General features: G+C 43.3%; 1 protein-coding gene and 1 non-coding gene across 4 annotated transcripts in view; one reads left to right on the top strand and one right to left on the bottom strand.

Annotated features, from left to right (window-relative positions):
* DOCK1 (dedicator of cytokinesis 1) overlaps positions 1 to 27,631 on the bottom strand; it is a 383,983-nt gene that overhangs the window by 141,486 nt on the left and 214,866 nt on the right. For all 3 annotated transcript variants that reach the window (XM_068140207.1, XM_068140209.1, XM_068140208.1), the window contains exon 29: positions 23,654 to 23,748. In XM_068140207.1, coding sequence (XP_067996308.1) covers positions 23,654 to 23,748 — 95 coding nt within the window. The remainder of the gene's footprint in view (positions 1 to 23,653; positions 23,749 to 27,631) is intronic.
* Positions 6,844 to 6,916, top strand: TRNAK-CUU (transfer RNA lysine (anticodon CUU)). The gene has a single exon. It is a non-coding gene; the product is annotated as a tRNA-Lys (tRNA).

Genomic DNA, 27,631 nt, shown 5'->3' with positions numbered 1-27,631 from the left:
AACTAAGGGAGGGAGATTTGGACTAGACACAGGGAAGAAGTTTTTTTACTGTGGGGGTAGTGAGACACTGGCTCAGATTGCCCAGAGCAGTGGTAGATGCCCCATCCCTGGAATCATTTCAGAGCTCTAATTGCAGGTGGAGCTCTAATTGCATTTGGAGCTCTAATTGCAGGTGTTGATCTATTAGAGGGCAGAAGGGCTCTGCAGAGGGACCTCAACAGGCTGGACAGATGGGCAGAGTCCAACATGATGGCATTCAACAAGTCCAAGTTGCACTTTGGCCACAACAACCCCATGCAGCGCTACAGGCTGGGGTTAGAGTGGCTGGAGAGCAGCCAGGCAGAAAGGGACCTGGGGGTACTGGTTGACAGAAGCTGAACGTAAGCCAGCAGTGTGCCCAAGTGGGCAAGAAGGCCAATGGCATCCTGGCCTGCCTCAGCAATAGTGTGGCCAGCAGGAACAGGGAAGTCATTCAGCCCCTGGTCTCAGCACTGGTTAGGCCACACCTTGACTACTGTGTCCAGTTCTGGGCCCCTCAATTTAAGAAGGACATTGAGAGTCGTGAAGGTGTCCAGAGAAGGGCAACAAGGCTGGGGAGAGGCCTTGAGCACAGCCCTGTGAGGAGAGGCTGAGGGAGCTGGGATTGTTTAGCCTGGAGAAGAGGAAGCTCAAGGGAGACCTTCTTACTCTCTACAACTACCTGAAAGGTGGTTGTAGCCAGGAAGGGGCTGGTCTCTTCTCCCAGGCAACCAGCACTAGAACAAGAGGACACAGTCTTCTGGCTGTGCCAGGAGAAGTTTAGGCTGGAGGTGAGGAGAAAGTTCTTCACAGAGAGAGTTGTTAGCCATTGGAATGGGCTGCCCAGGGAGGTGGTGGATTCACCATCCCTGAAGGTGTTCAAGAGGGGATTGGACGTGGCACTTGGTGTCATGGTTTAGTATTCATAAGGTGTTGGGTGACAGGTTGGACTTGATGATCTTTGAGGTCTCTTCCAACCTTATTGATTCTATGATTCTATGTTCCTGCTGATGGCATTGGGATTGGACCAGATGACCTTTGGAGTTCTCTTCTAATTTATATCATTCTCTGATTTAATACTTGCCTGTAGATATATGTGTCTTCTTTCACTTCAGAATCAAACGAGAAAGTGGGAATTTCACTGTCTTCAGTCCATAAACAAGAGTTTACTAGTTAAGTGGATTTTTATATTCTTTTGGAGACCATTAGACTCGACCAGAAAACAGAGCAGAAATGGATGCAGAAAGCAAGTCCTCAGCCTTCAAGACAAATTACAGTAGAGCTCAGAACATGCTCCTCAAGGAGAATCAAGCCCCTGCTCCCTTCCTGAGCAGTCAGTTGTATCAAAACACTGTTAGGGTAAAAAATGAGATCTGGAGGTCTGCTCTGCATACATAGAAGAGCCATTTAAGGAAAGCCAATCTCAGCACACGTTTGTATCATTTCCTTGCTACACTAAGGTACTTCAGCATTGAATCTGGCAAGGAGTGAAAACGCAATGATCCCTTCTACACCCCTTCATCAGTATTCACCCGAAAAAGCATCTTTTTGGCACCCCCTGGATAAAAAAAAAAAAAAAGTAAAAAAAAAAAAGTGGATAGACTGGAAGAGATGAGAAAGAATTCTTATTTTTTCCTAAAATTAAAATGCTTCAACACTGTCAAAAGCACAGAAAATGACAGATTTGTGGAGACCAGGAAAGCTCGATAGCTAAGCAGCAATATTTTCACAGGTACGATACAGTGACAAGTGCCGAATGCAGACATAGTTTCATAGTTTCATAGTTTCATTCAGGGTTGGAAGGGACCACACGGATCATCTAGTTCCAACCCCCCTGCCATGGGCAGGGACACCCCACACTAGATCAGGCTGGACAGAGCCTCAGCCAGCCTGCTCTTAAACACCTCCAGGGACGGGGCCTCGACCACCTCCCTGGACAACCCATTCCAGGGTTTCACCACTCTCATGGTGAAGAACCTCCTCCTCACATCTAGCCTGAATCTCCCCACCTCCAGCTTCATTCCATTCCCCCTAGTCCTATCACTACCTGAGATCCTGAGAAGTCCTTCCCCAGCCTTCCTGTAGGCCCCCTTCAGATACTGGAAGGCCACAATTAGGTCACCTCGGAGCCTTCTCTTCTGCAGACTGAACAGCCCCAACTCCTTCAGTCTGCCCTCATAGGAGAGGTGCTCCAGCCCTCCGATCATGCAAACCTATGAAGTGCTTGGTACTGTACCAAAAGGGGAAGGCACATCTCACTATGGATATGGTAATGAGTTTTATCTCAAAGAGGGAAACAACTTCTTCAAGAAACGTTTTTTCCTGGAGGAAACATGACTGAAGCAGTTGTGGAAGAAGCAGCACATAAAAAAACACAGTTTGACAAACAAAAAAGCACTCAGTGTTCAAGCAGGACTGATCTAACAGCACTTGGGTTTTGACAGCTAGCAATCTTACTCTAATTTTGAAAAATTAAACATGGTTGCTGGCTGAAAAGATGCAAAACAGCCCAATAAGAAAATGAGACAACAACGTGGGAGGGAGAGCGAACGCTAGCAAATGCATGGCAGGGTTGCACATCCTTTGAAAACCTCACTGACAAAAGACAGGCAACTAAAATGTATTCCAGAAATGTTTTTTTGTTTGGATATCTTTATAAGCAGAGTGTCAGAAACCCATCAACTCTCTCCTACATCTCACTTATTATTCCAGCTTTTTGTTGCACCTTGCATCCTGCAGACATGACTGGGACAGCAAAAGGTAAACCACAGGAACAAACACATCCTACCAGAGCCAACCACAGAAGGGAACAAAAGCAGTGATTACTGAATACCTGAATTCTCAGAGGCAAAATGCCAGCATGAATTAAAAAGTAATAAAGTAAAGGTAATTTTTTTCAAGTTTTCCTTTAATATAGGATGATCTGTTCCTCCCACAGAGCTATTGCAGTTTGACAGCAACAGGAACCAAAATTTATCTCAACATCTAACATGAGTAAATAGGAAAGAGAAGTAAAAACCAGGGAGGGTGGATACTACACTTAGAGCCTTCCTCATTTCATGGTCCTTGCACTTCAGCCATCCAATCCCCACAAAGATAAGGGAATCACAGACTGGTGAGGGTTTGAAGGGACCTCCGGAGATCATCTAGTCCAATGATCCTGCTAAAGCAGGGACACCCACAGCAGGTTACCCAGGTTCACAACATGCAGGTGGAGACTCCACAAGCCCTTTGGGCAGCCTGCTCCAGGGCACCAGTACCCTCACAGCAAAGAATTTTTCCTCGTGTTCAGATGGAACTTTCTGGATTCGAGTTTGTGCTCATTGCCCCTTTCCCTGTCACTGGACACCACTGAAAGAGGCTGGCCGCATCCTCTTGCCTCTCATCCTTTAGCTCTTGCTGAACATTAAGAGGATCTCCTCTCAGTCTGCTGCTCTCCAGGCTAAGCAGCCCCAGGTCTCTCAGAGTTTCCTCCTCACAGAGATGCTCCAGTCCCCTCAGCATCATTATAGCCTCCACTGGACTCTCTCCAGCAGTTCCCTGTCTGTGGGGGATCCCAGAACTGGACCAAATACTGCAGATATGGCCTCACTTGGGCAGAGAACAGGGGGACACTTTTCTTAACAAACCCAACCTTGCAAAGAAGGAGTCTGGTGGATACTCATTGCTGTGTGAAAACCATGTGATGGACTTAATTCTCAGTGTTTTTGAGGATAAGTTGACTTGCCACATGCTGCAATGCACCTCAGTGCTCATGTTGTTATTGGAAGACTAGTCCTGGCCCTGTGTTTTGCATTTAACTGCTGCTACACTTTGATTCCATGTTTCCTACCAGAGAAGAGCACAATAATGTGTCTTATCAACTGGGTAGAGCTGGCACCACATGTCTCTGCCCTCCATGATGTAGAGCATATGTACATATGTATAATGACCAACAGCAGCTTTGCCTATGGATGGCAGCTGGTGGCAGAGGAGCTGCTCACCAGCTAGCAACTATGGGGTTCAGAGATAGGAGATCAAGGCTGAGACAAAGGGAGGTCCTCCCTTTGGTTTCCAGGGTCTTCCCTGACAATATGCTCCCCAAAGCTACACTGACCATCACTGCCACAGCACAACCCATCAGAATCCACATGGTCCAGGTCAAGGGAGTGAACCCATGCTGGTACCTGACCACAGCACATGCAGCAGCCCAGTACTCTAATGCTGGCTCTACACCAGCTGCAGAAAGACAGATGACACCTGAGCCAGCATAAAGCCTGACAAAACAAATTATGCTGTCAAAAAATTTAACAAATCTAATTTCAGGGGAATGAAATTGTACCAGATGAATGCTTTGTTTTATGGAGAAGTGATGTTTTTCACCCAGGTCTAGAGCAAGAGACTTCTGAGGAGTGGCTGAAGGAGCTGGGGTTTTTCAGCCTGGAGAAATGGAGGCTGAGGGGAGACCTCATTGCTCTCTACAACTCCCTGAAAGGAGGATGGAGTGAGGTGGGCACTGGTCTCATCTCCCACATAACAAGTGACAGAACAAGAGGAAATAGCCTCAAGTGGCACAAGGCAGGGTTTGGATTGGACATAAATAAAAATTTGTTCCCCAACAGCCCTGTTGTCAAGCCCTGGAAGAGGTTGCCTAGGGTAGGAGTGGAGACCCCATCCCTGGAGGGGTTTAAAAGTTTAACTGTTTAAATGTAGAGCTGAGGAACATGGTTTAGAGGTGACCTGGCATTACTGGGTTAATGGTTAAACTTGATGATCCTAGAGGTCTTTTTCCAATCAAAATGATTCCATGACAGTTCAGGGATCAGAAGCTCTGTTTCAGCTCTCTCTTTCTGAAGCTACCAGCAAGTATCCTTTTCATTTTAGTGATAATCACACTGGCCTTAAAAAATAGAGATTTCACACCTTCTGGAGCAAAGTTCACTGTTTATATTTCCCTGAAGTTCCTAGCAGTCACCAAACAACTCCCACAAATGTAAGACTGTGATGCTCTTCCCAAGGATGACAACAAGGGCTCAGGCAAGCTTAACAGTTAAGTTGGGGTGGGAAGGGTCAGGAAGGGAACAGCAAAGGCATTTTCAGAGCTCAGACCTTCCAGCTGGAGTGGCAGAGGGCTCTGCTCGCAGGCTGCTGAGTGCAGGCAGGCTTTAGAGACAGGTAGAAAGGTGTTAGGTGATGGCTTTCAAAAGCTTTTCCCATATCTGGCAAGACAGAAGTCTGAAGAGCTAGGAGATCAAAGCTACTGGCACTGGTCGAGCAAACACAAGCATATCCTTGAAGACACTGAAGAGTAAATACCCTTTGCAGCTCAACAGGCATTTGATGAATGCAAATATAAAAGGAACTGAAAGAAGGAAAACATCTGCTTGCATTATCATAGAATAAGAGCTTCCAGCCTCTACCTCCAAATCGATTCATAGAATGGTTTGGATTGATAGAGACCTTAAAGATCATCTAGTTCCAACCCACCTGCCATGCTCAGGGACACCTTTCACTAGACCAGGTTGATCAAGGCCTCATCCAATCTGGCCTGGAGCACTGCCAGGGAGGGAGCATCCATAACTTCCCTGGGCAAGCTGTTCCAGTGTATCACCATCCTCACTGTATCTTCTCTCTTCCAGCTCAAATCCATTGCCCCTCATCATATCACTACCAGCCCTTCTAAAGAGTTCCTCCCCAGCTTTCCTGTAGGCCCTCTTCAGGTCTATAGTACTGTGCAAGGTCACAATAAGGTTTGTATTCATGGAACCTTCTCTTCTCCAGACTGAACATCCCTGACTCTGTCCTATTCTTATTAGTTTTAAGACACCAGATGAAAAACCTCTTGGAAGTTCAAGGCTCACCCATTCAAAGAACAGGAACATTTCCTAGCACAAATGGCAATGTGTATCCATTACCTGGTTAGTAAGAATGCACTCATGTTAGTAAATGGGAAAAAACAAGGAATTTACCTTATCATTTAGATCTGTTTCTCCCAAGATCTGCCAATATGTTTTGCTAGCTGCAGCAGTGCCTGCTTAACACAAATCTTCTGATGAAGTAAAGAGAAACATCTGTCAACTACAGCTTAGCTAAATCTACACCGGCTCTGCCATTAAGAGAGAGAGAAGATGACTTTCTAAGTCATCATATTCAGTGAGATAAACTTTCAGACTGCTGATACCAATGACCTGGCACCTCTTTTCTCTCTAAATACACTTCAAACTCTTATTTCCTATAATCCCACATGATTGTACAATCTGTCGTGTCAGTGCATGAATAATTTTCTTTGGGTTTTGTTGTCTGTTTTTTTTTTTTAAGCTCCAGTTATTACTGTGCTGGCTGTGCTTTCTCACACTTGAACTGTAAAAGCTTGTTTTCCAGAATCTCTCCATGAAACATACTTCTGATCCTAAAATTTAATAACCCCAGAAAAGGGCTCACTGGCTTTTTGTGCATCAAGGCTCCCGGCTCTCAGAAGCCAAAGTGCTGCACATTTGTCAGTCATTTAAAAAGACAAAATCCCAGAAAAAGCACACCTTGGCAAGTTAATAGCAAATGGGGCTTTAGGCATATTTTACCAAAATGACATTAAATTACTGTGAAATGTATAAAAAAAATAAAGTACTATATTACAATACATACTAAACCTCTGTTGAAGCAAGCTTACTCAACCTACCATGCTCATTTACTATGCCACAAATGCATGGCAGGAAAACCTTGCAGGAGCAAACCCAGCAACATCCATGCAGTTAAACTGGCATATATATTCTGATATTATTTTTGGGCTTGTGCAACTCCATTCTCCTTAAAATGGGCTGATAATGGCAAGAGGGAAGTATCAGGGAGGACCACGTGGCTCAGTCGGTAGAGCATGAGACTCTTAATCTCAGGGTCGTGGGTTCGAGCCCCACGTTGGGCGCCAAAAATTGTAGTGGTTTCAGCCTTAACTGAGAGTTAAAAAAAAAAAAAAAGCTCAAATGGGGAAGAGATTTTCAGCCTTTCATGGAGAGAGTGATTGCCCATTGGAATGGGCTGCCCAAGGAGGTGGTGGAGTCGCCGTCATTGAAGGTGTTCAGGAGGAGACTTGATGGGGTGCTTGGTGCCATGGGTTAGCTGTTTGGGTGGGTTGGATTGGTTGATGGGTTGGACACGATGATCTTGAAGGTCTCTTCCAACCTGGTTTGGTTTATTCTAAATTTATTCTAAATCATGGAGGCTGGAGCTCTCCAAGTGCTAGCAGCAGCACAGTGTGGGCCCAGACTGGGTACAACAGACACTTCTAGACACTTTTCACCTACAAAGCAACCAGAGCGATCCAGTTGTGATTTTTCACCAAATCCTGGCAAAAATACACCAGACAAGATTTTTGAAAGGACAGAGTGTAAAAGTATACAGCTCTGTACACTGCAGCTGTGGCTAAAAGTCATATCCAAGTTAAAAAAAAAAAGGAAACAATCATGCACAACCTTTAATGATTCTTGAAGTCTAATAGCCTGAAGTATTATCCATATCTACACATACACAGCCAGACCCCCTGGATCACTCTGTGAAGCATAAACTCCTCCAGAAGCCTGCTTAATTTTTGTGTCTCCTGCCCTCAGGTTTAAAAATCTCCTGACCTGTCATAACAACCATCAGGAAAATGCCTCCTTGCATTTTTTGACTGATAGCTCTTGAGAGTGGTAAGACACAAGGGACAAACTTGGAGCTTTTATTATTTCCCACTATTTGTTGTTTCTGTATCACAAAAAGGTGAGAGATAGAAGGCAGCCAGAAGGAATATCCTGAAATGTTCCAGAGACTGATTTGAGTATGGAAAGTCAATCAAGTGGAATCCACATACTGCTCTACTTCCTGTGATGGTAGCTGATATATAATGAGAAGACCGCCAATACAACTCTCTTTTCCCTTCAGCATTATAGCCTTCTTCAGAAGTAATTCCCATCTCAGCAGGAAGAAAGAGCAAAAGGTTTTCTCTGACACTGCTGCTGGGGGCTTTGCTCCATGTGATGGCAATTACAGTCTACCTCTGCTCCAGTATCCTGTGCAGGTCTTCTACTACTATTTCCTATGAAAATACCACAGGAATCCCTCAGGAGAGCAAAATCTCCCACTGACCTAAAAATCAACAGGCTTGGGTTTTTCCTTCTTCATTTGGAAGAAGTGGCATGAAATTCCATGTTTCTGATCCTTACTATTATTTAAAGAAATATGAGAACTGAAGTGCAGAGGAATAGATTTTTAGAAAGTAAACAAAATGCTCTCTAAATTTGTATTGACTTATCAGCCTTAAGTGCCATTTGCTCTCCTACCTCCAGGCACTGAAAATAACAAAGTCACTAATTGATAGCCAAAGCCACAGAATTTAAAGTCCCACCTTCAGTTTAGGAAGGATGTTGACTTGCTGGAACGTGTCCAGAGAAGGGCAACAAAGTTGGTCAGGGACTTGAACACAAGCCCTATGAGGAGAGACTGAGGGAGCTGGGGCTGCTTAGATTGGAGAAGAGGAGGCTCAGGGGAGACCTTATTGCACTCTACAACTACCTGAAGGGACGTTGCGGACAGGAGGAGGTTGGTCTCATCTCCTAGGCAACCAGCACCAGAACAAGAGGACACAGTCTCAAGCTGCACCAGGGGAGGTTAGGAAGAGAGAGTGATTGCCCATTGGAATGGGCTGCCTGGGCAGGTGGTGGAGTCACCATCATTGGAGGTGTTTAGGAGGAGACTTGATAGGGTGCTTGGTTGCACGGTTTAGTTGATTAGGTGGTGTTGGATAATAGATTGGACACGATGATCTTGAAGGTGTCTTCCAACCTGGTCTGGTCTATTCTATTCTATTCTAAAAAGCCAAAAGGAGTATTTAAGCCTGGGCTTCCATTTAAAATACAGAAATAAACTTTTCTTTTGGTTACTTCTAAAGACTAAACTATTGGTGCTTTTTTTCAAATACTGAAAAAGACCAATAAAACCCAAGTTTGAAAAAAACAGCACACACATCCTGCACCCAGCATATTTAAATGTGCAATAACATTAACTGAAATGAGGCTGAGATGGTAAAAATAAGAATTTTAAGTGAAAATTGCTCCATCTTCCACGTTAAAAATAGACATCACCTGATGTTAGCTGGTACTGGTAGTAAAACTGGAGTCCTGTAAATATGCTTTTTGATTTAACACCCTCAGCATCATTTAATTACCTACATCATGCTGCTTTAAGAAATAAGGATTCACACATTCTTGTTCATGCCACACATTCTGTGCCAAAAAGAAAAAGTGCAGCAGTTTCGTATTTGGATCTGTAACGTGGACAGCACTTCAAGCTGTGCTTTAAACATGCAGATCAACTCCATCCAGGCCCTTGCCCCACAGCACTTACTGCCTGTCAGGACACCAGAAGGTCAAGCAATAACTGGAAGAGCATATTCAGGTGGGTTTAGGTGTCCTTGTGTACATGCTGCACACATCACAAGGCCATTTTCTGTAAGATAAGATAGTACCTTTTCCCCTGCTATCAGAAGATAATTTGAAGCTGCACTTACATACAGGACCATCAGACAGTATCACAGTATCACAGCTGTCTCACTCAATGCCACAGCACAAGGAAGTCTCAGGGACAGACTGCATCAGAGTATGTGGTCCTTCTGACGTTTGAAGGGAGAACAAGGACAGCACATAAGGGGAAGGGCTCCACTCTTTTTGGCTGATGGCCAGCATATAACAATTTAGGAGGAGAGGACTAGACAGTGTCTAGCTTCAACATCATTCCTACCAGAGCAGCACACTCCTGCAGAAGTGATCTTCTGCCAGCCCCAGGCTGCTCTGCCTTGGACCCATGGGTGGAAAGAGAAGCAGGACTGGGTTGGAAGGGACATTTTTTAAACTATTAGAATTTAGTCCAACCCTTTGCAGTCAGAAGACACATCTGCAACTAAAGCAGGCTGCTCAATGCTCCAAACAACCTGACCTAGAATCGCCCCTGGGATAGGGTATCTGCCACCTCTCTGAGCAACCTGGGTCAGGGTCTCACTACCCTCAGGGTACTTCTTACTTCTGTCCAGACTAAATCTCCCTTTTTTTTTAAGCTTAAAACCATCACCCCTTGCCCTCTCACAACAGGCCCAGCTGAAAATTCTGTCCCCAGCTTTCTGGGGCACTAAAAGGCCAGCAGGTTGTCCCTCTGGAGCTTTCTCTTTTCCAGGTTGAACAACCCCAACTCTCTGTCGTCACAGCAGAGGGGATCCAGTCCTCACATCATTGTTGTGGCTTCCTCTAGCCCTGCTCCAACAGGTCCATGTCTCTCCTGCGCTGAGGACTCCAGACCTGGCTCCAGCACTGCAGGTGGGGTCTCAGCAGAGCAGAGGGGCAGGATTTTCTTCCTCCACCTGCTGCACACACTGCTGGGGATCAGGCCAAGGACACAGCTGTCCTTTTTTTGACACATTTACAACTGATACTTTATTTTTCCTGGGGGAGCCCAGAAAGCAATCACTCCTCCAGGCAGACCCACAAAACCTGGTGCTGCAAAGAGAATGACTGGCCTGGCACCAAAACTGAAGATGAGGAGGCAGGCAAGGAGGAATCAAGTTGTAAAGTGCGTGGTCCCAAAGGCTTCACAGAATGAGAATGCAAATATTCATATTGAGCTTCATTGCAGGCACCCACACTGGTGTGAATTCACACATTTGGGATCTGACCTCCCTCAGCCTTATACACAGCTAAACTTTGAATATAGCTGCACACCAGGGTCTTCTGAGTGAGTTCAGACAGTAAAAGAGGAAGAGAATATTAGAGTTATATAATAACATTTTAAATGAGGAGCTCTTTTTTTTTAGTTATAATTAGAAAATTCAGAAAAACTAGAATCAGAAAACTCTAAATTAAAGGAATTCTTCCACTAAAGGATCTGATTAAATGTAACCTGCCAGGGCTTTTGTTGCTCCTGAAACAATTAAAGCACAAACTAGACAAACAAAAACATGGAACAGCATATTATTATTTAGCACACAATATACTGAATTATTCTTGCACAGCACCATTTGATAATGAGAAATTATCATAAAAATCAAACTGATAAATATATTGGCTGCTGTAATATGCTCAGGAGTACAATCACCACAAAATATTTTCATGTCAACCCAGCTTTAGAGTCTAGAAGGGAAAACAATACCCGACTCATCTCTTTTTTTCATCTGAAATTAATTTGGCAATGCTTTTTCAGATCTCAATTAGAGTCTTAGCAGAGAATTATCATGACACACAGTCTAATAAGCTCCTGTAGCTTTCTTTCAAAACAATGTATTAAACCCAGGAGTTCTCAGTACTGTACATATGAAAGCTGGGAAAGAGAAAAAAAAAGGCAAAACAGAACAACAACCAAATAGAATCACAGAGCAGAATGACAGAATCACAGGTCATTAGGAGTTGGACAGGATCTCAAAAGAGCATCTAGTCTAATCACCCTGCCAGGGCAGAGTCACTTGGAGTAGGTCACACCAGAAAGCATACAGGTAGGTTTTGAATGTCTCCAAAACCAGAGAATCCTTCTAGCACAAGTATCCAACATAATGAGTTGGCTTTTATTACCATTGTGCTAAAAACAAAAGAAAGCAGACATCCACAGCATACTGTGGGTGATGATTCCAGAAACAGGGGAAGAAAAAGCTGTTTGCAGTGTTATTTTGCTCTTGCTCGTTGTAACCACTGAGCCACTCTGCTGCTTTTGCTCAGTTGCACAGAGCTCACATGCCCTATTTTTCTTTTAAAGTATCACTTTTTTGAAGCCAATTCTGGAATGACAGAGTTTGAGGTGCCTCTCAGTTGCTCATTACCTGTTTGCAGAACAAATATTTACAAGCTGATAAAATACTATCATGGAAGCTGACCACAGCAGTAGGCAAACTCTTGGTTTAGTAGCTACCCCTGCCAGTGAAGCTCTATGAAATACCCTGTGTAGAACAAAAACAGCAGGAACACGAAGAGTCTACCAGACAAAGGATTATTCTCAGTTCACACATTTCTTTACAGTCCTCAAGATTCCTGAGATATAGATAGCATTAAAAATGTCTTGATGGGATTAAATCTGCCACCACTCAAAGGAGGACAACCAGTTAATGACCAGGAATATTGTCAAGTCTCAACCACAGGACTGCCTTGAGACTTAAAACTTTGCAAAGAGCCAAAAATAGCAAGGCTTTGTAACAGAAGAAAAGAAGGAAAAAAATAAACCTCTAAAACCCTTAGCTCTTTTTTTTCTTTTCTTTTTTTTTTTTTCCCACTCCCTTCATATATAAAATTTGAACTCAAGAACACCAGCAGTTGGGGTCCCAACATGCAATGCTTTTCTTTAAAGTCACTGCAATTTTCTCATGGCAAATAAAAGGTTGAAGTGTCGGGGTATTTATCAGTCATATTTTATTAGAATAAACCTTTATTAGAATAAACCAAACCAGGTTGGAAGAGACCTTCAAGATCATCGTGTCCAACCCATCAACCAATCCAACCCACCCAAACAGCTAACCCATGGCACCAAGCACCCCATCAAGTCTCCTCCTGAACACCTCCAATGACGGCGACTCCACCACCTCCCCGGGCAGCCCATTCCATAGCACAATCACTCTCTGTATAGAACTTCTTCCTAACATCCAACCTGAACCTCCCCTGGCACAGCCTGAGACTGTGTCCTCTTGTTCTGGTACTGGCTGCCTGGGAGAAGAGACCATCATCCGCCTGTCTACAACCTCCCTTCAGGTAGTTGTAGAGAGTGATAAGGTCACCCCTGAGTCTCCCCTTCTCCAGGCTGAGCAACCCCAGCTCCCTCAGTCTTTCCTCATAGGGCTTGTGTTCCAAACCCCTCACCAACTTTGTTGCTCTTCTCTGGACTCGTTCCAGCAAGAAGAGGCTAACTACTACTGAGCAGTGAACATGTGCATATCACTCTAATGCTCCACGGTGCTATTTTTGAAGCAGGTACTGAATAAGGATCACTCTCTCCCCAGCAAAACTCAACACACCATGTCTCTCGTGCTTTAGGATGAAACACACCTGCAGCCTGATTTTCTAGAGATGCCATGGTACGGAGATCTACATTCCCAAGAGAAAAGCAAAATCCATGGCATGGAAAAGGAGGTTTGTCAAGTGTAGCAGAACAATAAAAGCCACCACAGGCAGAGTCCAGCAGATGCTTGATGCAGTCACTCAGTCCAAGCCCACCTTCCCCACTGCAGTAGGTCCTCATCAAAAAAAACCAAACACACGTCTCCAAACACATGAAATACATAATTCAGACTATATAATAATGATGAACAGGGTAATTTTTTTTACCACTGGAAATAATTATGCCACCTCTAGACCCCAGAAGAGACTAGTCATGATATAAATAGAAGCAAATAGTACTCATGGAAGCAGCAGATGTTTTAGGAGGGGCTGGGAGGATAAGGCAACATCTCATCCATACACCCCCAATGCTGGCAGCTTCCTCAGTGCAAAGGCTGCTGCTCAACTTCTCTAGTGTAAGTGATCACAAATGATAGAAATAAAGGAGAAAAACACATCCACTAAACCCAGTAAACTGCCAAAACACCAACTGTCCATCAGTCCTCATGAGAGTACTGTCAGCAATGTACCACCTCTGCCAGGCACAAGTTTCTAACTCCTCATGCCTGAGATAAAATTACCTCCTACAGGGGATGCTTCCTTTCCTAAAGTGAAGAATCTCAGCCTTCAAGGAATCTCAGCCATTTAAGTAAGAAAAAACCCTTCTGTGTTATTTTAAACATAGTCAAGTATGCTCATTTCACTCTCAGATCCAGTTAATTTGACAGGTAGAATACATAACCAAAAATCACTACACTGAAAAGGTCAGGACATTATGCAACCAGCTTTTATGGACAGCAAAAAAGAAATTCCCTTCATGCAGATAAACAGTATCTTTACATAATTTACCAATGTGCATTCATCTTACTTATTTACGGATGAAGACCAAACTTTTGGGCATGACTCCATGTTTGGAGTACTGTGTCCAGTTCTGGAACCCTCAGTTCCAAAACAACAGGAAACTACTGGAGAGAGTCCAGTGGAAGCTATGAAGATGCTTATGAGAATCAAGCACTTCCATGAGAGCTCTGGGGTTGTTTAACCTGGAGAACAGAAGCCTGAGAGGGGATCTTCTCGATGATCAGCATGAGCTAAAGCGTAGGATTCAAGAGGATGGGGCCAGGCTCTCGTGGTTGGTATTTACTATTTAAACGAGAATCAGGGAGGCTCCGTCTCAACATGAAGAAAAACTTTCTTTTCTGTGAGAGCACTGGAACCCTGGAGCAGGCTATGCAGAGAGGTTGTAGAATCCCCTTCTCTGGAGAGATCCCAAATCTGCCTGGACATTGTGATCCCAGACAAGCTGCTGTGAGGGTTGGAGCAGATGATCTCCAGAGGTCCCTTCCAACACCCACCACTCTGTGATTCTGTGTGATTGCATGAGTTCAGAAAACTGGCTCCTATGAAAGTGCCATGCTCTGAAAATGTTTATCCTCAGTCTTTATGTGGTAAATACCAGAAGGTTCTTCCATACAGATAAATATTGGTCACTAAAGAAAAACAATATTGCTCCCATTTGAAGACTAATTTCACTCTGCTCCTTAACAGAGTTTTTTTGTTGTTCAAGCTGCATGCCTGGATTTTCAAACTTTATGAATAAAGAAAGCACAGAGCCAGAGATTCACAGAGAATCACAGATTGCATCGGGTTGCAAAAGACCCTCCAAGGTCATCCTGTCCAACTCCCCTGCAGTCAGCAGGGACACTTCCAACTACATCAGACTGCCCGTCAAGTCTGATCTTGAATGTCTCAAAGATTCACAGACTCCATCAGGTTGGAAGGGACCTTCAAAGGTCATCTCGTCCAGCCTGTCTTTTCTCCAGGCACGGGACCTCAACCACATACCTGGTCAACCTGTTCCATTATTTTACCATTCCCACTGTAAAGAACTTCTTCCTTATGTCCAACTGAAATCTACCCTATAGGGAGTGCATTAATAGTCAGGAAAAGCATCATTAATTCCTTTGAATCAAACCTTTTTCTACTCTTCAGGATCTTCTTGAAACAACACATCCTTTCTCCTCCTATAATATAACTGTACTTCAAACCCTTTTTATCATAGTATCCTATTTGGAAATGCAACTCCTTTACCATACTCCATAAGAGCATACATTGAGTAAATACTTTAATGATCAGTGTCTCAGTTATCAGTGCAAGCTGCCAAGTCACAGCTACTACTAATCTCTTTGAACATGGTATTAACATGGGTCTGAACACTGCACCTAGAGCTGGCAAAACTGTGTTATGTCCTTGCATTTTCTATCCAGAATCTTCATCATCCTCATAGACTATTTTTCCCTGTTATGAAAACCACATCCCCATCCATCAGCAGCTTGGGATAGATGCTAAATAAGAGCTTTTGTGCTTGTACCTAATTTGACAGATACAACTTGACTGGTCAATTATGTAAGTGCAAAGAGCCTATTCTCATACATTTATTAAAAGCATTAGTGCTTTTGTTTCTATATGCCTGTATCAAGCCTTGCAGAATATGATAATGAAGCAAAATTTCAGTAATCTAACCCCCAATTTGATTTTGGCTTTGGGTGACTTGTCAGTACGAATAACTCTGAAGCAGTTGAAGCCTGGACTGCATTTTAAGGCTCACAGTTACGCAAAACTTGCTTCAGTCCATAACCACTTCGGTGTTTGCACAGTATTGATGGATAGTCACATACACAGCTGAAGTTAGTTCTGAAAGCACAATACAGATCTGGCAGGTACTGCTATGACAACCATGGAGCAGAACAGCCTACATTTCCCTGGAAGCTCCAAAAATAAACATGTACAAGCAGCTCCGCCAACAGTAAAAAGGTACATGTTTACCAGACGTATCTCCCTGATCTTCCTTTCCTCTCTTTGCAAGCTTTTTCCACCTTTGTTTTGTTTTTCACACAGAAAATGCATTATGATTCTGAACTGGAAGTTCAGAGGGATGCAAACCTCCACCCACGTGCAAAGCCAACGAAGAACTAGAGGGGAGCAGATAATGCCCTCCCGAAGGCAAGAGAAACAAACCTACACAGGCACAAGAAGCCACCTTCTGACTGAGCAGCATCTCATCCCTTTTTCTCTGACTTCAAAAGGCAAAATAACCAGGTATTTTCCATAAATGTGGACATTAGACATTAAAAAAAAGAGAAAGAACAGAAAACATCAAATTCATTTTTCATAGGCAGCTCAGCTTCTACTGGAACAGCTGTAGATGAAAGCAGTAGCGACAAATTAATATATCATAAGGTTTACCAATGGAACTGATTGTCTCAAATGCCAAGAGTAAGGACCAAAGACTAAATTATTTTCATTTACAAAAATGTAGAGAGGAACTGTTTTCATGTTCTGAGTTATGTGTTTAACAGGAACCCAAGTTTGGCTTGTCAGCTCATGACAAAAGCTAAAAACAATTTCTGCAGCATTTCTGACTCATTTCTAAACATGATTTAGTAGGGAAAACTGTAAACAACACAAAATCCCTGCCTTATTCATTTTTTTGAACTACTTTTACAGTTAAAACTCCTTCAGTGCATTTTCCTACAGGAGACGCCTGGAATGAAGAACCTGCCTCCAAAACACTCCTTGTCCCTATGCTGAAGCAGAGGATCCTCCTCGCTCCCTGCAACTATTAAATCCAGCTATTGGAGATTACCATCAAGACCTGTCTGACAGAAATACCACAGTGGGTGAGGATCAGACCTACATTTCATTATGAAGCATGTGGTGGATTGCAACAAAGCAGCTGTTGTGGTCACAGTCAACACAGCTGATAAAACCACTTCCTTTGAATCCAGTGATATTATGGCTTTATCTTAAAAGGAGTAACTCTTCCTGCATCATAGAATGGCTTGAAATGGCAGGGATCTTTAAAGGTTATCTAGTCCAAGCTGCTTGTAGTAAGCAGGGACATCTTCAACTAGAGAAGGTTTCTCAGAGATACATCCAACCTGACCTGGTATGATTCCAGGGGTAGGGCGTCTGCCCCTTCTTTGGGCAACCTGGGCCACCCTCAGCATAAAAACTTTCTCCTTAGTCTGAATCTCTCCCTTCTAATTTGAAACCATCACACCTTATCCTGTCTTAACAGGTCCTGCTAAAATGTCTGTCCCCATCTTTCCTATTGGCCCCTTTACAAACTCAAAGGTCTCCCTGCAGCCTTAACTTCTCCAGGCTGAAAAAAACCAACTCTGTATATGGATATGGACTTAATAAAATAGACTACATATGAATAATGACTTAATTATTATATACCAATTAGATATATTTGGTCAGGCATTGGAAGACGCTGCCCAGGGAGGTGGTGAAGTCACCATCCCTGGAGGTGCTCCAGAATGTGTGGCCATGGCACTTAGGGAGATTGTTTAGTGGCCATGGTGGTGTTGGGTAGACAGCTGGCCTCAATGATCTTAGAGGTTTTTTCCATCTGAAACCATTCTATGGCTCTTTTCAATCAACCACCCCAATGAGTACTGTACTAGAAGACACTACCCTTTAAGGCATTCTGCTTTGCTATTTGAGCTCAGCCTTCAGCTCTCCTAGAAGCAGCTGTTTCAGATGTATGCACTAAGGTTTATTATTCATTTCTGTCACCTTGTCATTGATGGGTTTTTTCCATCTCTGTTGCTGGATATTGTTTACTGTAAAACAGCAGCTGATTTGGACAAGAATTTGACAGAGAAAGGAAAAGCTGTAGCAGCAGCTTGAATATTCTTTCCTTTTACCCCCTCTGACAACATTGCACAACACCTGATGAACCTACACTGCCACTAAGTCATGCCAGATTTAATCAACAGTCAGTAAGCCAGGACTGCCTTGAACATACTGATTAGAAACCAAAAGGAAATCAGTGACATGCAAAAACTTCGAACTCTTAATCCACACTATGCTTTGCTAAAACAATAGACCCTGTAATTAATTAAATTAGAGAAGTCAGTAAATAGAGCATTAAGTGACTCATCTAAGTGTAAAAAAAAGAAGTAACACTTGTCCCATTAAGTAGGAAGGTTTTTGTGCTATTGCCACAAAGGCATGCTCAGCAGTCCTGGGCTAAGTCGGCTCAGAGACTTTTTGGGGTCACTTTCCCTCCCACCTGTGGGGGTGGCAAGAGCAAGCTGTGTTAACCCAGGACATGAGTCTACAAACACCTTGTGTAGACTGCAGGGACTGGAAAGAGTGAGCACCCTGAAGTTCTGAAGCATTGTGATGCAAAAAGAATCACACAATCCTAGAATGGTTTAGGTTGGAAGGGACCTTGAAGATCATCTAATTCCAACCCTGCTCCCATGCACAGGCACACCTTCGTGACCAGGTTACTCAAGGCCCTGTTGACTGTGGCCTTGAACACCTTCAGGGAGGGGGCATCCACAACCTGCCTAGGCAACCTGTTCCAGTGTCTCACCACCCCTACTCCTGAAGAGTAGAGTTAAAAACTGAATAAGCATATAATGAACTGGTTTGAAACTGGGATAACAAGAATGGTTGCCTTTAGGAAAATAGGAGGGGGTGACCTCAAAGGTTAAAATAACCAGCAAAATGACACAATAATTAAAAGTGGTATCTAAAGACAGCAAAATTCTGTCAACTTTTGTAGCTAATGCCTCATGCTGGCTTCTTCACACAAGCCAGAGTCAGATTTGGACTGAGATGAAGACAGTGATATGCCTCTTCCATAACCTGTGGGGATTTTGATATTAAACACCACACTTCTGGGAGGAGGATCATTTTAGCATAATGAATTAAGTACTAGTATAATGAATTACATGAGTGCATGCATGCACACAAGGATTTATGTGATGTAAAATCATATAACCAGTCATATATAGTTTCTGTGTTCTTTGTGGTGTACAGAAACAGCTCCTGTTTGAGCTCATAGGGGCTGGATTTACCATTTATTGCCTGGCACCTGTTTCTGCAGAACTGAAATAAGGCAAATACCTCAACTGTGTCTGTCACTTGGCTTTGCACATCCTATTTTGGGACTTCAGCTGCACCAGAAATGTGTGCAAAGCAGACAGAACAAGAGTAATTTCTGTGACATTGGTAAGTATGAATCTATTTAGGTATATAGGAATCCTACTAGTAAAGTTCCAAGAAGTGTAGTACTAAATTTTAACAACGTATTCACAAATGCTCCTTTAATACAGTTGTTCACACGTATTTATCCATTTCTCCTCTTCCCCCATAGCTGCAACTCCATCTCAGCCAGAATATTTTTATGCATGATTAACTACCTGGAAGCAAACCATTGTATGGAGAGGAGTTGCTGGGCTGTCTTTGCCATGAAGGTGAAGAGACACCTCCTAAGGGACTGTTTCTCTTCACATGGAAGGGGCTTAGAGGCCTAGCTTCCAGCTAGGTGTTTTATTTTCCTTTGTTTCACAACACCAGATAGGTTTCATGCAAAGAAATGAATGAACTCACAAACACTCTGGCTACAGTTAAAAATCAGCTGACTGGCTTTGGCTCATGGCACAGTGTGAGAGACTAAAAGTTTGTCTCTTCTGATGTGACTCAACAAAGGTAAAATCACTTGCTGCTTGCCCAGACAATAGCTGATATGTGTTGGGCAGAGCCACTGGAACAACTCTTGGAAGGTGCAAAGATAACATCATGATAACTGGACTGCAGCTGGCCTACAACAATGGATCAAGGACCCAGCCATCAAGCCTTCAGGACAAGATCATTTTCCAGCCATTAGATACCCCAGGAAGGGAGGATGGTGAGACAATGGATTCACCACTTGTTTCCTGATGTGTAAGGAGTGTGTGGGCAGGTAGATGGAGAAGGAGGAGGTGGAGGGCTGCACCACCCCCCCCCCCCCCCCCTCCATCCAGACCTCTGCCCAAACACACAGGAATGCACAGAAAGATTTCCTGGGGAACTATACCTGGATATTTGCCTAAGGATGATTTCCTGGCCCCTGATTTCCTGAGGGACAATACTTGGACACATACCTAAGGACTAAAAACTGTATAAAAGACTTGAGCCACTACTGGCTTGGCAGAAGAAAAACAAGAGATGAAGGAAAACACAGGACAATACCGCTGAAAGCACGAGAGATGGAAAAGCCCGGGACAATGCTGCTCCAGAGAAAAGAGGCCGTGGAGCCTGGAAGAAGCAGACTGAACCCTCTCTCTGTGCGCTAAGTTCCGCCTGCTGCAACTTATGGAGCTGAAGAGGCTGCCCAGAGGACCACATCTCTTCTCCAGCCAAAAGCCTCAGCACCCTTTCTCTGCAAACCCAACATCTCCTGCAGCACCTTTCCTCCACAGACTCAAACTGTCTTGGGGGGGTGAGGGCTGTGGTAATACAATTCCTGTCCTCTTCTCTCTCTCTTCTCTCTCTCCCTCTCTATTTTCTCCCTCTCCCCTTCTTATTTCCACTTTATTTATGTAATAAATAGTTTAGGAAGGATGTTGACTTGCTGGAATGAGTCCAGAGAAGGGCAACGAAGTTGGTGAGAGGTTTGGAACACAAGCCCTATGAGGAAAGACTGAGGGAGCTGGGGTTGCTTAGCCTGGAAAAGAGGAGACTCAGGGGTGACCTTATTGCTCTCTTCAGCTACCTGAAGGGAGGTTGTAGACAGGCGGATGATGGTCTCTTCTCCCAGGCAGCCAGTACCAGAACAAGAGGACACAGTCTCAGGCTGCGCCAGAGGAGGTTTAGGTTGGATGTTAGGAAGAAGTTCTATGCAGAGAGGGTGATTGCCCATTGGAGTGGGCTGCCTGGGCAGGTGGTGGTGGAGTTGCCGTTATTGGAGGTGTTCAGGAGGAGACTTGATGGGGTGCTTGGTGCCATGGGTTAGTTGTTTAGGTGGGTAGGACTGGTTGATGGGTTGGACACGATGATCTTGAAGGTCTCTTCCAACCTGGTTTATTCTATATTCTGTATTTTGGCCTTGTTTGTGCCTCTAACTTCACAACACAGGAATATTCAAAAGAACTGAGTCTCTTTCCCTCTCCAGACCGAGACACACAGAACTACTTGATCTGCAGAAAGAAGTGCTTTCAAGAGCGACAGTAAATGGCATGCCCTGAGTTGTTTCTATTGAGAGAGGACACTGCGGCTTTAGAACATAGATTTTGTTCTGAAGTATTTCCTAGTTTTCTTCAATGAAAGTTTATAGGGGAGAAAACAAACAGAGCAGATGGACAAAAAGTTATTATACAATGCAGCTTGCTGTTTTTGGAAACTACATTAACTTCAGCAAAAAAAATAAAAATAAAATGAAAAGCACTCAAATCCATTCAGAAGCATTTACAAAGAGCTGGTATAATGAAAATGAACTCAAAAATTAGAGATGAACAACCCCCTGTAGCACTTCTGCAGATATTCATCAACACCAGAACGACTCAAAAACCAGTTTTGGCTTTAACTTTAAATACTACTTAGGTATTCTATGGATACTGAGGTTATTCAAGAAGAATCAAAGATCTTAACAACATATCCCACTTCTGCTTCTTCAGGACTTAATGTTCAGCACGGGGAAAAGTCAAGACTACTTTTAAGGATAAGAAAATCAAAGCCCCTACCCTCCCTGCAGACCTCTGCATCACACTTCATATTGCTCCACACTTTCAGAGTGAGGAACTGCTTGGTAAAGATCCCTGTGTGCTTTAAAGAAAAATGTGTGGGGAGCGAAAGACTCTTTCATTTCTATGACCATAATTCCAGAGTTTTAAAAGGAACCACCAAAATGGAGGTCATATCCCCACCCAAATGAACACTGAGAGGTCATTTGGCAATATGGTGAAGATAGGGTCTGAAGAATAGGTTTTATGAGAAACAGCTGAGGGAAATGGGGTTGTTTAGACTTGAAAAAAGGAGGCTCTCTACAGCTCCCTGAATGGAGGGTGGAATAAGCTGGGGGTCAGCCCCTACTTCCTAGTAACAAGTGACAGGATGTGAGAGAATGGCCTCAAATTGCATGAAGGGGGGTTTGGGTTGGGTATGAGAAGAAGCTTCTTTCCTGAAAGGGTTCTCAAACAATGGAACAGGCTGCCCCAGGAGGTGGTTGAATCCCTATCCCTGAAGTTGTTTAAAAGACGCTGAGATGTGGTGCTGAGGGACACGGATTAGCACCAGCCTTGGTAGATAGAGTTAGGTAATGGCTGGATATTATGACCTTAAAGGGCATTTGTAACCAGAACAATTCTATAATATAAGGAATACTCATCTAGTTTACACCTGGGGAAGAATACTTGCAATATTGTTCCCACCACAGTAATTGGCATTGTTGCATTAACAGTGTCCAAACACAGACCTTCCCAATCCTACTTCAAGCTCTTAAAACATGCAGCAAAGCACAGAGGTGTTCTCCTATTTAAAAGGCTGCCAAGTAACATATGCTGTGAGGGTTTCCAAAGCACCTGCAACACGACTCTCAAGACAGTTAGAATTCTTGAACCCAAACCACTTTCAAAGTTAAAAAAAAGAGATTTTGGAAAAAAAAAAAAAAAAGAGAGAGAGAAAGAAACCCAAGGGGCTTGAGATCTTCCTCATCAGCTAATCTCAAAGGGGTCCTCATTTAAAACAGCAGGCGCTCTGCAAGCTGCAGCTACTCAGAAGCGTGCATCCATATCCAATGGGTATAACTCAAAAGATGGCTGAACCTCCTAACTCAGATTTATTAAGAATGGATTTTATTAGGTGGTTTAAGGAGGCTTCAGGAGGCAAGACTGAAGTTATGGTACATTTCTATAACAAGAGTAGGAACTGTGGTTTCAGGGTTTTATATAAGTAACACTGACAACTTTATAGGCACGGTAGCTACCAGTAAGCACAGAAGAGATTTCTCCAGGCAACTAGTAAATATAATGTTTTTCCCTTATACTTTCATCACAGTACACATAAAAGCATTTGACACACTTAATAAACGTCATAAACATAAAATATGGCACAAAAGAATGCTAAGTAATGCCAAAGTTGCAATTATTGAGAAGGAGAAAAAAATACTGGAAACATTTGCATCCTCTTCATTAGTAGGCCGATGGAACTTGGGTTTTAAATGCCCTTCTCACACCTTCCTGCTAATACCACTGAAAATATTCACAGATTCACAGAACAGTTTGGGTTGGAAGAGACCTTAAAGATCATCTAGTTCCAACCCCCTGTGCCATGGGCAGGGACAACTTCCACTAGACCAGGTTGCTCAAGGCCTATTGCAGAAGACAGAATTCTACGTCAGCGTAAGATGACCACTAGTTTTTGAGGTCATATGCAATACATATCATTATCCTCAAAGGAACAGATTTAATTATTTTAAGATTGTATAGATCCCCACTGCATTAGGAGTTTGTTCCAAGAATCAGAACTATTTCACCCTTAATTTCTGGTGGACTCCAAGAGCACCAAAACCAGGCCACTGAAACACTGCCCTAGAATTCCCAAAGCCAACTTTAAAGTAATTATTTTCATCACAGAAAGGAAGAAAAGAAAAAAAGAGTAAAAATAAACTCAAAGCATCCTATCTGCTGTGTTGTATTTTACTGTTTCCAAGCAACACTGTTGTTTTAGATCAAACACAAACCAGCCAGCTGAGGAAGCTACAGAGCTTTTGCCTCTGTACTCACTTATTCTGCATCATGTTCATTATAACCCAGTCGAAGGGATAGACATTCTTCCCAATGAGATTCTTGAACATGATGAATGTTTCCATCAGAAAATCCTAAAAGAAGAGAAAATATTTGGAAAAGATCACTCTTGTAGATCAAAAAAAAATATAAATTAAAAAAAAATACAATAATAGTGTCAGTTATTAATGACTAGATTCAAAAGGTGTCTTACAGTTCTGCTTCATAGAAAAGCCATTATTCATACACAACAGACATAAATCAGACATAAATTCTACTATGGCATATTTATAGATGATGTACATAAATCCTACAATAGGTGTATTTAAACTTTTCAGAAATGATAACACTAGTGATCCTACACCGTGAACAACCTGTGGCATTAGAGAAATTCTTTAGCTAAAAGCAATTTTACTGAGGAAAAAAAATATCATTTCTTTTCCCTGAAGTCTCCCAGTCCCTTCTTGTGCAGTGGGTACTGCAGTGTACGCTTTGGGATGTGTGCCTGGTCTATGCTGGAAAATTGTTAAGAGCAAAGTGGTGTATGTAAAGAGGAAATAGTTAGGGTTGTTCAGCCTGGAGAAGTCTCCTGGAAGACCTTATGGCAGCCTTCCAGTACCTGAAGGAGGCCTATAAAAAAGCTGGGGAGGGACTTTTTACAAGGGCTTATAGTGACAGAACGAGGGGCAATGGACTTGAGCTGGAAGAGGGAAAATTTAGAGTGGACATCAGGAAGAAATTCTTTACAGGAAGGGTGGTGAGACATTGGAGCAGGTTGCCCAGGAAGGTTGTGGATGCCCCCTTCCTGGAGGTGGTCAAGGCCAGGTTGGACGAGGCCTTGAGCAACCTGGGCTGGTGAAAGGTGTCCCTGAGCATGGGAATGGGTCTCGAACTGGCTGATCTTTAAGGTCCCTTCCAACCCAAACCATTCTATGATTTTATACAAACCTAAGATAGGTTTTAATTAATTCATTCATTTTAATCTTATGATTACAACAAAAATGCTCCATGAGGTCAGTTGATGAGCTTTTCCTCCCCTTGTAAATATCCCCATGAACTGTTCGCTTGCCCGGAATCAAGATTATCTTGTTATTTAAATATATATAAATTTATGTATCACAAAACTTTACAAGAGCTGAGGATTATGTTAGACATGAGGAACAATTTTTTCCCCAGAAGTGTTGTTAAGCCCTGAAACAGGCTGTCCAGGGAAGTGGTGGATTTCAAAGTTGTGTAGATGTAATGCCAAGGGACATAGTTTAAGTGGTGGACTGGGTAGTACAGGTTAATGGTTGGACTTAATGATCTAAAAGGCCTTTTCCAATCAAAACAACTCTATGATTTTTATATATATATACATATACACACACATATATATATGATGGAGCTCAAAACTTGTGGTGCACATTACCCTAAACTGGGGCAGATAGCAGCAATGCTTTGATCACCCTGAAACTGCTCCCTAAAGGCAGTACTGGTAATTGCTGCTCCCTTTGAAAACTTGACCCAGAATGAAGTTAATTTAGTAGCATGCATCAGTTTATTTCTAGACAGATATAAACAGAAACCTCAGGTACTTTACAAGGTAAACCATCTTCTACAAATTGGGAATCTCTAATCTAATAATCGGAGTAATACCAAATACTCACAGAAAGGTAACGGGGCAAAAAAAACTTAGTGGAAATAATACTTGATCCACTTCAAGCAGACTTAAAAATGAACTTTTATTCCAAGGTTAGATATCTTTCTCTTCCTACAGCTTCTCAGTAATAGCATTTATCTCATCTTATCTTTAAAAATGTCAAAATGCCTACCAAAAAAAACACCTCACCCAAAATGTTCACTGGACTTTTAACTAAGACTGAGTTTTATGTAACCTTTTGAGGGAAGACACAAATATGACTGCTAAGTATTTCTCATCTTTGAGAGCCATTCTCCTCATGGCATTTCATCTTTTGATTCCCAGTCCCTTTGTTTTTCTCAGCTCAGAAATGCAGAGTTGGTGGGACACAAGGAACTGCAGAGATCCTGAGAACACAGCATCAAGATCACGAAGCAACACGAATTTCCAGGACACTCAGCTCTGTCATGTGCAGGCACAAGGGCTGCTTTGGGATGCTTTGCATCCCAGATTCTGGTACCCAAGCAGACACCAAACAAATACAGAATGCACAACAGACACATTTTAACAAGAAAAAAAACAAACCATGTATAATACTAGCAAAATAACTCCTCTGTTAGTTTACCAAAACCACTTTCAACAAAACAGAATCATAGAATTGGTTTTGGTTGGAAAAGACCTCCAAGATCATCGAGTCCAACCATCACCCCAACACCACCATGGTCATTAAACCATGTCTCAGTGTGCCATATCCACGTTTCCTGAACACCTCCAGGGATGGGGACTCCACCACCTCCCTGGGCAGCCTGTTGCAATGCCTGATCACTCAAGCAGGTAAGAAATTTTTCCTAATATCCAGCCCTGGCACAATTTCAGCCCATTTATCTCATTCTGATCCCTGATACTAGAGAGAAGACACTGACCCCTACCTGGCTCCAAACTCCTTTCAGAGAGTTATAGAGAGCAATGAGTTTTCCTCACAGCCTTCTCCAGAGTAAACACTCCCAGTTCCCTCAGCAGACCTGTTCTCTAGATCTTTCACCAGCTTCATGGCCCTTCTTTGGATACACTCCAGCATCTCCATGTCCTTCTTAGAATGAGTGGCCCAAAACTGAACCTGGTATTTGAGGTACAGCCTCACCAGTGCTGAATACAGAGGCATGATCACTTCTCTGGTCCTCCTGTCCAAACTATTGCTGATGCAGGTCAGGATGCTGGTGACCTTTCTGGCTCATCTTCAGCCACTGTCAAATAGTAGCCTGAGGTCTTTTTCTGCCAGGTCACTTCCCAGCTACTCTGCCCCAAGCCCTTATATCAGTAGAGATTTTTCACATCACCAGGATTGAGATACAATTCGGAACTGCTGATGGTTAATGAGACGTTACTGTTGTGTAAGTAAAATTCATGCCTCTCCACAAGCTCAGTAAAGTATGTCTTCTTGAGGAGATCAAACTGCATACTTTACTGCTCACCCCACAGTGGTGAAACAGTTGCATAATTTCTAACAATCACGTTCCACATTTTGCTGCCCAAGCACTGCCCAGGATTTCATTTGAGCTGCAGCTATTGGGTGATTTTTTTCACTGACGGTCCTTCAGAGATCAGTAATTCAAATGTGAGTGGAAGAGACAGCATGGGGAGGAGGGTCATCACCTATTCAAGAGGGCAGATTTAAGCTCACAAGGCTTTTTTTTTTCTCTTTGTCTTTTTTTCCCCCAATTTATGAATACTGATGTATACTTTCCCGATTTCTTGTGGCAAACTCCACCTTATAAAGCTGCAGAGTGCTGTCAGAAGGGATCTCTGGAGATCATCCAGTCCAACTGCCCTGCTAAAGCAGAGTCACTCACAGCAGCAGCAGCAGGATCACAATGTCCAGGTGTGTTTGGAATCTCTTCCTGGAAGGAGGCTCCACAACATTTCAGGGCAGCCTGCTGCAGGGCTCTAGTACCCTCACAGCAAAGAAGCTTTTCTTCAAGGTCAGATGAAATCACCTGAATTCCAGTTTGTGCTGGCTGCCCCTTTTCCAGTTGCTGGGCACCACTGAAAAGAGTTTGGGCCCATCCACTTGACCCCCACTCTTTAGCTCTTGCTGAGCACTGAGAAGATCCACTCTCAGTCTGCTCTTCCCCAGGCTAAGTCAGCCCCAGATGTCTCAGCCTTTCCTCCTCACAGAGATGCTCCAGGCCCCTGAGCATCTTTGTAGCCTCCTCTGGATTCTCCCCAGTAGCTCCCTGTCTCTCTTGAACTGAGAAGCCCAGAACTGGACCCAGGACTCCAGCTGTAGCATGACTAGGGTAGAGTAGAGGGTGAAGAGAACCCTCCCTCAACCTGTTAGTTAGACTTTATTTGCCATT

This window comes from Melanerpes formicivorus, unplaced genomic scaffold (genome assembly GCF_026170545.1).
Source record: "Melanerpes formicivorus ecotype bairdi unplaced genomic scaffold, bMelFor1.0.p_v2 SCAF_6, whole genome shotgun sequence".
Lineage (NCBI taxonomy): Eukaryota > Metazoa > Chordata > Aves > Piciformes > Picidae > Melanerpes > Melanerpes formicivorus.
The sequence above is the reverse complement of the archived record's forward strand: the minus strand, read 5'-3'. Positions and strand labels throughout refer to the sequence as shown.